We start from the raw sequence: 11,247 nt of genomic DNA, 5'->3' as shown, positions 1-11,247 counted from the left end.
TAGCACTGATGATGTTATCTAGTTGGGTCATGAAACGTCTGCAGGAAAACCACCCAGCTCAGAGAGCACCAAGGACCCCACACTCCTCCTCCTCCTCCCTTCTATTCCTGATGATGTTACCTAGCTGGGTCATGAAACGTCTGCAAGAAAACCACCCAGGTCAGAGAGCACCAAGGACCCCCACAGTCCTCCTCTTCCTCCGCCCTTCTAGCACTGATAATGCTACCTAGCTGGGTCATGAAACTGCAAGAAAATGAGTAAACTCAGAGAGCACCAAGGATCCCATTGTCGTCCTTCCCCTCCTCCTCCCTGCTAGCACTGATGATGTTACCTAGTTGGATCATGAAACGTCTGCAGGAAAACCACCCAGCTCAGAGAGCACCAAGGACCCCCACAGTCCTCCTCTTCCTCCTCCCTTCTAGCACTGATAATGCTACTGTCATGTGTCTGATTAACGAAACACTTAAAAGGACTTTCAGGCATGTTTTCTCCTAAAAGCATTTATTAAGGTTACAGAGACGTCAGTACAGCATGGTGGAAAATGCTTAGGTCTGGCTTCTCTTCCGTTACGCATAACATTCCAAGCATTTCCCACTCCCTTATTTTGGGGTCATGGTTCACATCTTCCAATCAACTTGGAAGGTGTGATTTACTTCCGGTTTCTTTCTCCCGGGCTATCCTTATGCTCCTCCCTCTTTCCCAGTTGCTGGTTTAACTATATAAATACCAGACAGTTCTGCATATTGTCAAAGCAAGAATATACAGTATTTGCAGCGTTGACAGCTACCTAGCTGGGTCATGAAACATCTGCAAGGAAACCACCAAACTCAGCCAGTGGCAAGGACACCACAGTTCAAAACCCGAGCTACCAATATTCTCTTCTATGGGAAGGCTATTTTAAGATCACGCGGTTCTTTAGTGTGTGTCTCTCCACGTGTTGTGATGAGTCTTTTTTTTTTCTTCCTGCCTTTTAGTTGGCTCTAACAGCTCGGGAGGCTCCCTCTGTTCTACCAGTGGCCGGGTCCTGATGGGCTCTCCGCCCGGAATTTACATGGGTTCCTCTCCTCCCAGCGCCGAGGCAGCACCTTGCTTGAAGTACATGCCGTACGGCGCATCCCCTCCCAGCTTTGAAGCTCCAGAACTGCCGGAAGAAACTTTGATGGAGGTACGGGGTTGACAGAGACATTCCAGTGCAAGGTTAAGGAGGTACAGGGGGTCCTCAAATTACAATCATTCGTTTAGTGCAGGGGTAGGCAACCTTGGCTCTTTTATGACTCGTGGACTTCAACTCCCAGACATCCTGGCTCTGCCATGCTGACTCAGGAATTCTGGGAGTTGAAGTCCACCAGTCATAAAAGAGCCAAGGTTGCCTACCACTGGTTTAGTATCACAAGAGCCCTGGTGGCGCAGTGGTTAGAAGGCAGTATTGCAGGCTACTTCTGCTGACTGCCGGCTGCCGGTAGTTCGATCCTGTCCGGCTCCAGGTTGACTCGGCCTTCCATCCTTCCAAGGTCGGTAAAATGAGGAACCAGATTGTTGGGGGGCGAGATGCTGACTCTGTAAACCGCTTAGAGAGGGCTGTAAAAGGCCCTGTGGAGCGGTATATAAGTGCTATTGCTTGGGAAAGGAAGGAAGGACGACGAGAAGGAAGGGAAACAAAGAAGGAAGTCGTGGTGGCGCAGTGGTTAGAATGCAGCATTGCAGGCTGACTGACTGCCCACAGCCAGGGAGTTCGATCCTGACCGGTTCAAGGTTAACTCAGCCTTCCGTCCTTCCGAGGTCGGTAAAATGAGGACCCAGATTGTTGGGGGCAAATAAAATTTAAGCTCGACTTTGGCTTGCTTCCCTCCAGAGAGAGCACACCGACACGCTGCGCCACTTGAATTTGATGCTGGCCTTCACGGAGTGCGTGCTGGACCTGACGGCTATTCGGAGTGGCAACCCAGAGCTCTGCAGCTCCGCCGTGTCCCTCTACCAGATCCAGGAGAGCATCGTGGTGGATCAGATCAGCCAGCTGAGCAAAGACTGGGGGTGGGTAATTCCTCAAAACGCCTGGTTTTGTAGAAATCTGTCCCAGCCTGTATAGGTAGTCTTTGCCTTATAAGCAGAATTGGGACCTACAGTTCTGTCCCAGCCTACATGAGTCCTTGTTCTGCTCACAAGGAAAAACCCCTCTTCCAAGAAACAGGCAGGAACCACAAGAAAAAAACAACCCCTTTTATTCTCACAGACCTGAGTCAGTGTCCAAGGCAAACAAACACAGTCCACAGAAACTCGATCTTCAACACGAACGGTTGCCTTTGGCAACCAGCACCTCCCACACCTTCCCTTTTATTATGCAGCCAAGGCGTGGCTTCCTAATGCCTTCTCCTTTGCCTTTGGAGCCGCCCCATTGCATTCCTCTGTCCTACTCGCTTCTCTTGCCTGCACAATCGTGCATCCGGGATTTGTCCTAGCTGTTCTTCATCACTGTCCAACTCAGGCTCCCAGCACAGCTGTGTCTCAGCCTGAACGCGAGTAGAGGGGCCAGGCTCCTCGTCAGACTGTAAGTCTTGGAGCTCCTGAGAGCCTTCCTCTGACTGTGATGTTACTCCAGGCCCCTCCTCCTCCTCCTCCTCTGATTCCTCAGACTCAGCTGCCGGGTCCACTGGCTGGCGAGGAATCACAATACTGTCTTCCTGCCCGGGGCGGTTCATGTTCCAACTTCTTGCTGTTACCGAACATTCAACATTCAACATTCAACATTTTATTTTTGCTTTTTTTTTATCTTTGTGCAGTTTTTATTTTTTTGTATGATGTAAGATGGGTGGCCAGTAACTTTTATATATATAAAAAAAATACATAAATTCCCCACACGATTTCACACTTTGTAGAGGAAAGGTGAGAATCTGTTAAGAATAGAAATAGAAATAAGTATAGAATAGAATAAAATAGAACCGAACAATAGGAGGAATATAGAATAGAACAGAATAGAATAGAATAGAATAGAATAGAATAGAAGTTGGAAGGGACCTTGGAGATCATCTAGTCCAACCCCCTGCTCAGGCAGGAAACCCTATACCAGTGATTCCCCAACCCCCAGTCTGTGTACCAGTACCGGGCACCAGCATGCCAGCAACTGGTCTGCACAAGCAAAGTTCCATCCCTGGGATACAGGCAGCACACAAAACCACGCATTCTCCGGTCCAGGGAAAAACCCTTCTCCATGGAACCGGTCCCTGGTGCCAAAAAGGTTGGGGACCTCTTCCCTATACCATTTCGGACAAATGGCTGTCCAGTCTCTTTTTAAAAACTTCCAGTGTTGGAGCATTCATAACTTCTGGAGGCAGGTTATTCCACTGGTTAATTGTTCTCACTGTCAGGAAGTTTCTCCTTAGTTCTAGCTTGCTTGAGTTGAGTTGATGCAGGCCCACCTGGCAGATTGCCCTACAGGAGCAATCTGGCTTTTTATCCTCTCAGAGTCTCCTTGAACCTGGAGATGGAGAGCAAATAAATTGGATAATTTAATAACGATACAAAATACAAAGACCTGCAAATAAAAATAGAACGGCTGTAGCAAAATAAAGCAAAAGTAGTACCAATAGGGATTGGTGCCTGGGGTGCAAACCCAACACATCTGGAGCACCACTTAAACGCCATTGGAATTGACACAATTCCATCAGTCAATTGCAAAGGGCAGTTTTACTTGGCATGGTTGACATCCTGCAATGATACCTTTAAGGATGGGATAGGCAACCTTGGCTCTTTTATGCCTCGTGGACTTCAACTCCCAGAATTCCTGAGCCAGCATGGGGGAACTATGGCCCCCTTCATGACTCTCGTGGGTTTCAACTCCCAGAATTCCTGAGCCAGCCATGCTGAGGGGAAATGGAGAGGTTTCCATGCTGAGCCATGCTCGCTCAGGAATTCTGGGAGTTGAAGTCCACGAGTCATAAAAGAGCCAAGGTTGCCTACCCCTGCGTCTAAGGTCTCAGTCGGTGGACAAAAATGCCAAACCATAATATCCCTGGCTTGTCTAGTTATTTTAATGCTGAATGCTTTTGTGGATTGAGTACAACTGTGTTTTAATAAGACCAGTTGCTGACACAGCCTTTGAATTGTAAAACGGAAGTTGGGTCCAGGAGTCTGCAGGTAGTCCCCGACTTAACGACCGTAATTGAGCCCAGGATTACAGTCGTTAAAGCGAGCCATCACTGATTGTGACCAATTTTTATTGCCTTTTTGCAGCGGTCGTTAAGGAAATTGCCATGATTGTTGAGCGTATGTGGCAGTTAAGCAAATAGGCTTTTTTTTTTTTGCTGGAAATGAGAAGTCAACACCAGTTTCCAGCATTCTAGATTGTGATCCCGTGAGTATAGACCAGTGGTGGCAAACCTATGGCACGGGTGCCAGAGGCGGCACTCAGAGCCCTCTCTGTGGGCACGCGGGCCGTCGCCCCAGTCCTAGGCCTTCAGCTGGGTTTTATAAAACCTTTTCGCTTTAGGCCTCCGCCACCGTGTGCAAAAAAAAAAAAAAAAAGGTTCAATCAATCAGTCAATTTCAACTTCTCGCGGGAAAAAAAAGATCTTGCAAAGTTGGAATTGATTGATTGAACTTTTTAGTCCCACCCAGTCTGCCGTTACCACCGCAGCCATGCCCACCCAATGGGCCACGCCCACCCAATGGGCCACGCCCACCCAGCACCTGACGATGCATAAGTGGGTTTTGGGTTGCAGTTTGGGCACTCGGTCTCCAAAAGGTTCGCCATCACTGGTATAGACACTGCATACAGCCATAAATAGAGGCCACTTGCCAAGCACCTAAAATGCAATCATGTGACCGCAGTTGAGGACCAGCAGTCATCAGCAACTGATCTTGTTAAACACAATAAGAATCAGTTAAATCCACCAAAGTATCAAGAATCCCAAATTAACTGCAAAAGCCCAGGATATTATTATTGCTATAATTCAGGAGGGCCCTCAACCTGTGGGCCGCAGCCTACACACCGGGCCGCGGCCTATTGGCCACTAGGCCGTGTGAGTGGCTGGCTGGCGCCCTCGTGTGTGCACACGCACATAGCCCCACTCGTGTTGAGCATCAGTGTGAGCATTTGCGGCCCCACCACAAACTGTTGCATCATCATTACCATTACTTCTTCCTCCTAATTTGCATCATCATCAAAGGCGCTCTCAGCCACACTTGCGCAAGCACCCACGGCCCCACTCACGTGAGCAATGGGTGTTCGACTGCAGGTGCGTGCATGCATTTATCCCCACACACACACACACACAAAACCATTCCTCCTTTCCACCCTCTCCGTGCTCCAGGCCGCCAATCTCAAAAGGCTGGGGAACTCTGCTGTAATTCGTTGCACAGTCCACCAAATGTTGAAACTGGGCTTGGCATTTTTGTCTGCCTGTTGAGTCCTTCCCAAAGACCGGGGAATAGGCAGATGTTGATGTTTGATGGACTTTCTTGTTTTTCCTTTGAAGACGTTTCGCTTCTCATCCCAGAAGCTTCTTCAGCTCTGACCGGATGGTGGGGGAATGGAAAGATTTATACTCCTTGCAGACAGCCGGTTGTTTGCCTTCTTTTGGAGAGTCGTTGAGGCCACTTGGAGTCTTACCTGTGTCCTCAGGGTCACCTGAGTGGTGCAAATGGGGGTGGATGCAGGATGTTTTCTGCCCTGGGTCCCTTCCCTGTTGGAGACGGGTGCAGGCTGTTGGGGATGAGTCCCGTGTTGTCTGCATCTCCAACTGAAGCGCAGATGGTTTTTGTAGCCTGCCATGTTTTCTGGAAATCCGTTCATCCTCCCTCACCATCCGAAGGGTGTTCAACCCAAAGCGCATGGCTAAATGTCCATGGAGATTCTCAGCCATCCAGGTCATAGTTTATCCCAAAGGTGCTTTTCAAAAGGCAACTGGACTTCCGTTGTTTATAATAATAATAATAATAATAATAATAATAATAATAATAATAATAATAATAATAATAATAATAATAATAATAATAATAATAATAAAGTTGGAAGGGACCTTGGAGGTCATCTAGTCCAAGCCCCTGCTCAGGCAGGAAACCCTACACCATTTCAGAAAAATGGCTGTCCAGTCTCTTCTTAAAAACTTCCAGTGTTGGAGCATACATAACTTCTGGAGGCAGGTTGTTCCACTGGTTAAATTGTTCTAACTGTCAGGAAATTTCTCCTTAGTTCTGGGTTTGCTTCTCTCCTTGATGAGTTTCCACCCGTTGCTCCTTGTCCTGCCTTCAGGTGCTTTGGAGAATAGCTTGACTCCCTCTTCTTTGGGGCAGCCCCTGAGATACTGGAACGCTGCTATCCTGTCCCCCCTCGTCCTTTTCTTCGTTAAACTAGACATACCCGATTCCAGCAACCGTTCCTTATATGCTTTAGCCTCCAGTCCCCTTATCTTTGAAGACGTTTCGCTTCTCCTCCCAGAAGCTTCTTCAGCTCTGACTGGCTTCTTTTTCGAGCATTCCTGCTTTAACCAAACCTGGCCAAATAGGAAAAGAAAATTAAACATTAAATGACAACGAATATGTTTGATTTATTGATTAATCTAGAGCAGGGGTGTCAAACTCAATTTCATTGACGGCTGCATCAGCATTACGGTTGCCCTCGGGGGGGCAGGTGGGTGCGGCCTACTGGGTGGGCGTGGAGGGACTGGGTGTGGCCTACTGGGTGGGCGTGGCCAGCTCTACATCGTTCGCGCCAAGGGTGCCTGTGGGGGCCTGGGCAGGAATGGGACAGATCTGAGGGTCTCTGGCAGAAGGGGGTGGGACCGGGGCAAGCGCCAAGGCAGGGTCCATTTCTTCATTCCTCACAAAGGGGGACCCCTCCCCAGCATGCACCCAGGGGGAGGGGCCAACGTGGCAGGGGCTGGTTCCTCGCTGTTTCCAGACGGCCTTGTGGAGCTAAGACTGAATGCATTTCAGCATAGATGGCCACCACAAAATTGTACATTGGCTCCCGGCCGGTCTGGGCCAGGGCCAAGGCAGCAGGGGCCATTCCCTCACTGTTTCCAGGATGGCTTCGCGGGCCACATGAAACCACTTTGCGGGACACATCCGGCCCCCCGGGCCTTGTGTTTGACATGTTTGATCTAGGCAATATATTTAATGTTTTTTGATTTATTAAAGGGGATATTGTGTTATTAAGTAGACGATTTAATATGGTGGGAAATAGATAACTCTTAGGAAATAGAACAAGGTTATATTTAAATAGATAAAATGTGTATTTTGGATATTATATAGTTTGTTATCTAGTGAAATAAGGGAAATTTGGGTTACCCCAAGTTCTGAAAATTATAAATATCAAAGGTTAAATTGGAATATTGACAAGAAATTAAAAAAATTGACTAAAAATCAATAACAGGATATGGATGGTTTATGAAGATTGAATGTAATTAAGATACACATAAGCTAAAAACGTATTGATCAATGTAATAATGATGTCCTTATTGAACTGATATAATTAGAAACGTACCAACCTGAACATGAGAAGTAATGGTTAAGGGGAAACAGAGAAGAAATATTTGATGTTGTAGCCTGAGATTTGTACTAAGATATTGTTGCTGTTCTTCTTGTGCCATATCCGTTATCGGACATTGGCGATCATGTTTTTATCAGCAGCCGCACAAAAAAGTGCTGCTGAGTTTTGTCCAAACCAGTCCCTTAGATTTTGAAGCCACGATATTCTTCTTCTGCCTGGACCTCGTTTGCCTTCAATCTTTCCCTGGGTGTTGCATCACCTGTCCGAAATATTCTAATTTTCGTTTTTTAATTGTTTTGATGATTTCCCTTGGCTTTCCCAGGCGGCTTATCACCTCCTCATTTCTGATCTTGTCAACCCAGCTTGTACGTAACAGCCGCCTGTAAAGATATTGTTATTGACTTAAATGGACTCCAGAAGATGGTAGAGGACAGGAAGGCCTGTCCATGGGGTCGCGATGGGTCGGACACGACTTCGCGACTAACAACAACGTTGTTACTGAGCTATTGATGAACCCAGTCACCACGTTGCTTTTTAAATATTCAAATCTGAAATTGGAAAATTCATAAACTATTATTCCAAAAAAAACAAAACCCCCAACCCCTGGCCAAATAGATTGTTCGTGGCTGAGTGGCCGAGTTGAGCCACGAAAAGGTTGTTGACATTGTCCTGTTGTCTCCCTATCTAGGCAAGTTGAGCAGCTGGTTCTGTACATGAAGGCAGCCCAGCTCCTGGCCTCCTCCTTACACCTGGCCAAAGCCCAGATCAAGTCAGCCAAGCTGAATCTCTCGACCGCGGTGAAGCAAGGTGAGCCCGACGACGTTCCTTCCGCAGAAAGTTCCAGAACGTTTTCCCAATCTCGGAGTCCCAACCGACCTCTGGTGGTTGAGGGTTACAAAGGGCGAATTCTTTTCCGCTGGCGACGCTACGTTTTTCTAATAATAGTAGTAGTAGTAGTAGTAGTAGTAGTAGTAGTAATAATAATAATAATAATAATAATAATAATAATAATAATAATAATAATAATAATAATAAAGTTGGAAAAGACCTTGAAGGTCATCTAGTCCAACCGCTTGCTCAGGCAACCTTGGCTCTTTTATAACTCATGGACTTCAACTCCCAGAATTCCTGAGCCAGCATGGGGGAACTATGGCCCCCTTCATGACTCGTGTACTTCAACTCCCAGAATTCCTGAGCCAGCANGTAGTAATAATAATAATAATAATAATAATAATAATAATAATAATAATAATAATAATAATAAAGTTGGAAAAGACCTTGAAGGTCATCTAGTCCAACCGCTTGCTCAGGCAACCTTGGCTCTTTTATAACTCATGGACTTCAACTCCCAGAATTCCTGAGCCAGCATGGGGGAACTATGGCCCCCTTCATGACTCGTGGACTTCAACTCCCAGAATTCCTGAGCCAGCATGGGGAACTATGGCCCCCCTCATGACTCGTGGACTTCAACTCCCAGAATTCCTGAGCCAGCTTGGCTCAGCTTGGAAACCTCTCCCTTTCCCCTCAGCATGGGTGGCTCAGGAATTCTGGGAGTTGAAGTCCACGAGTCATAAAATAGCTACGGTTGCCTACCCTTGCCCTATACCATTTCGGACAAATGGCTGTCCAGTCTCTTCTTAAAAACTTCCAGGGTTGGAGCATTCACCGCTTCTGGAGGCAAGGAGTTCCACTGGTTAATTGTTCTAACTGTCAGGAAGTTTTCTTTTCTTTCTTTATTTCACCTAGTCCGGTTGGAAGGACAGGTAGTCCTCGCACTTACGGCTACCATTGAGCCCAGCGTTTCTGTGGCTAAGCAAGACAGTTTTGCTCCATTTCTTGCCACCGTTGTTAAGCGAATCACTGCAGTTGTTAAATGGGTCATACCGTTGTTAACTGAATCTAGCTTCCCCATTGTGAGAAGGTCGCAAAAGAGAAAGCACATGACACCCCCCCCAGGACACAGTGACCGTCATAAATATGACTCACTTGCCCAGTGTCCGAATGTTGATCACATGAGCGTGGGAACGCTACAAGGGTCGTAAGTGTGAAAAAGGCTCATAAATTACTTTTTTTCAGCGCCCTTTTAATTTCGAACAGTCACTAAACTATCTGTAAAGGCAAAACATTACAGATGAGTTTCGGGGCGTTACTCAAATAGATGCCTTCAGATTACCAGAGGGTGGACATTATCTGCAATAGCCATTTTGTTGCCAGATCACCACTCCTGAATTGGGAAGCTTCTGTGGCTGCATGCCTGCCAAGCCTGTTATTTTGCAGGGAGTGTGCTATGTTACACAATGGGCCATGGGTCCTTAGAAAAGTAACCAGTGTTGGGTAACAACACTTAGAGCCTGTCTTTTTCCAGATAACATTGAACAGAATAACAGAGCTGGAAGGGACCTTGGAGGTCATCTAGTGCAACCCCCTGCTCAGGCAGGAAACCCTGTATCATTTCACACAAATAGTCGTCCAGTCTCTTCTTAAAAACCTCCAGTATTGGAGCACCCACAACTTCTGGAGGCAGGTTGTTCCGCTGGTTAATTGTCCTCACTGTCAGGAAATTTCTCCTTAATTCCAGGTTGCTTCTCTCCTTGGTTAGTTTCCATATGTTGCTTCTTGTCCTGCCTTCGGGTGCTTTGGAGGTTAGGCTGACACACACACACACACACACACACACACACACAAACCTTTTTTGTGGCAACCCCTCAGATATTGCAGCATTGCTATTTAGAAAAGGGCACCTGTCAACAACCCTTTTTAAGTAGCCGCACCTTGTACTTTTACATCTCTGCCTCGATTCTCGGTAGACCTTAACTTACGACACAATTGCCATGTGGCCATTAAGTGAATCATTGCATGACTACACCCAATTTTGCTACCCTTTTGCCTTGGTTAGAGTTGAAATCTCCAAGTCTTAAAGTTGCCAATTGGTAGCTGGGGAATTCTGGGAATTGCAGTTGCCAAGTGCTGGCTGGGAAATGCTGGGAGTTGAAGTCCACAAGCCTTGAAAGTTGCCAAGTGCTGGCTGGGGAATTCTGGGAATTGAAGTCCCTGAATCATAAAGTTGCCAAACCACCTTAAAGTTGGAGACCACCCCTGACCTAGGGGGTTACTTTGTTAGAGGTCTCACAACTGGATATTGTAAATTAACTAAGAGATGCATTAGTGACTAGGGCGGTGGGCAGGATGTGACTTGCCACCATTCAGGTCGCAAAGGGCCAGATTATTATTATTAATCGACACATTTGTTCAACACAAAATGTGGTGCCCAGTCTTCTTAATTGAGGCTTAAATCAATACATTCTGGGAGTTGAAGTCCACAAGTCTTAAAGTTGCCATAGGCTGTGGACACCCCTGGCCCAAAAGGAAAGGGTTGCTAAGACCAAAGGTAGCTGTGATGAGTGAGATTTGTTGATTTGTGTATATTGGTCTCTTGCACCCTCCTGGGGATCAGAAATCTGTTCTTAACCTCTCTCGTTCTGTCAATAGCAGCCAAAGAGCCAAATGGGAATTTTTTTGCTACTGAATGCATTTTTTACTTCAGATTCCTTCTTTTGCAGTTGTCAAAAATCTGAACGAGAGGTACAAATTCTGCATCGCCATGTGCAAGAAGCTGACCGAAAAGCTGAACCAGTTTTTCTCAGATAAGCAGCGTTTTGTCGATGAAATCAACAGCGTCACCGCCGAAAAGCTCATCTACAGTTGTGCGGTGGAAATGGTAAGAAAGCTGGCAGAATAAATCGATCATCGGGCGATCCGAT

General features: G+C 46.7%; 1 protein-coding gene across 1 annotated transcript in view; it reads left to right on the top strand.

Annotated features, from left to right (window-relative positions):
• Window positions 1-11,204, top strand: part of LOC107300253 (serine/threonine-protein kinase ULK2-like) — a gene marked incomplete at both ends in the record, with an annotated part of 31,605 nt that extends 20,401 nt beyond the window's left edge. Inside the window, 4 exons of the mRNA XM_015829591.1 lie at window positions 975-1,165; window positions 1,853-2,031; window positions 8,175-8,293; window positions 11,047-11,204. Of these exons, the coding sequence (XP_015685077.1) occupies window positions 975-1,165; window positions 1,853-2,031; window positions 8,175-8,293; window positions 11,047-11,204 (647 nt within the window). The remainder of the gene's footprint in view (window positions 1-974; window positions 1,166-1,852; window positions 2,032-8,174; window positions 8,294-11,046) is intronic.
• Window positions 11,205-11,247: the final 43 nt, after the last annotated feature.

This window comes from Protobothrops mucrosquamatus, unplaced genomic scaffold, assembly GCF_001527695.2.
Source record: "Protobothrops mucrosquamatus isolate PMUCROS unplaced genomic scaffold, P.Mucros_1.0 scaffold6474, whole genome shotgun sequence".
In the NCBI taxonomy this organism is placed as follows: domain Eukaryota; kingdom Metazoa; phylum Chordata; class Lepidosauria; order Squamata; family Viperidae; genus Protobothrops; species Protobothrops mucrosquamatus.
The sequence above is the reverse complement of the archived record's forward strand: the minus strand, read 5'-3'. Positions and strand labels throughout refer to the sequence as shown.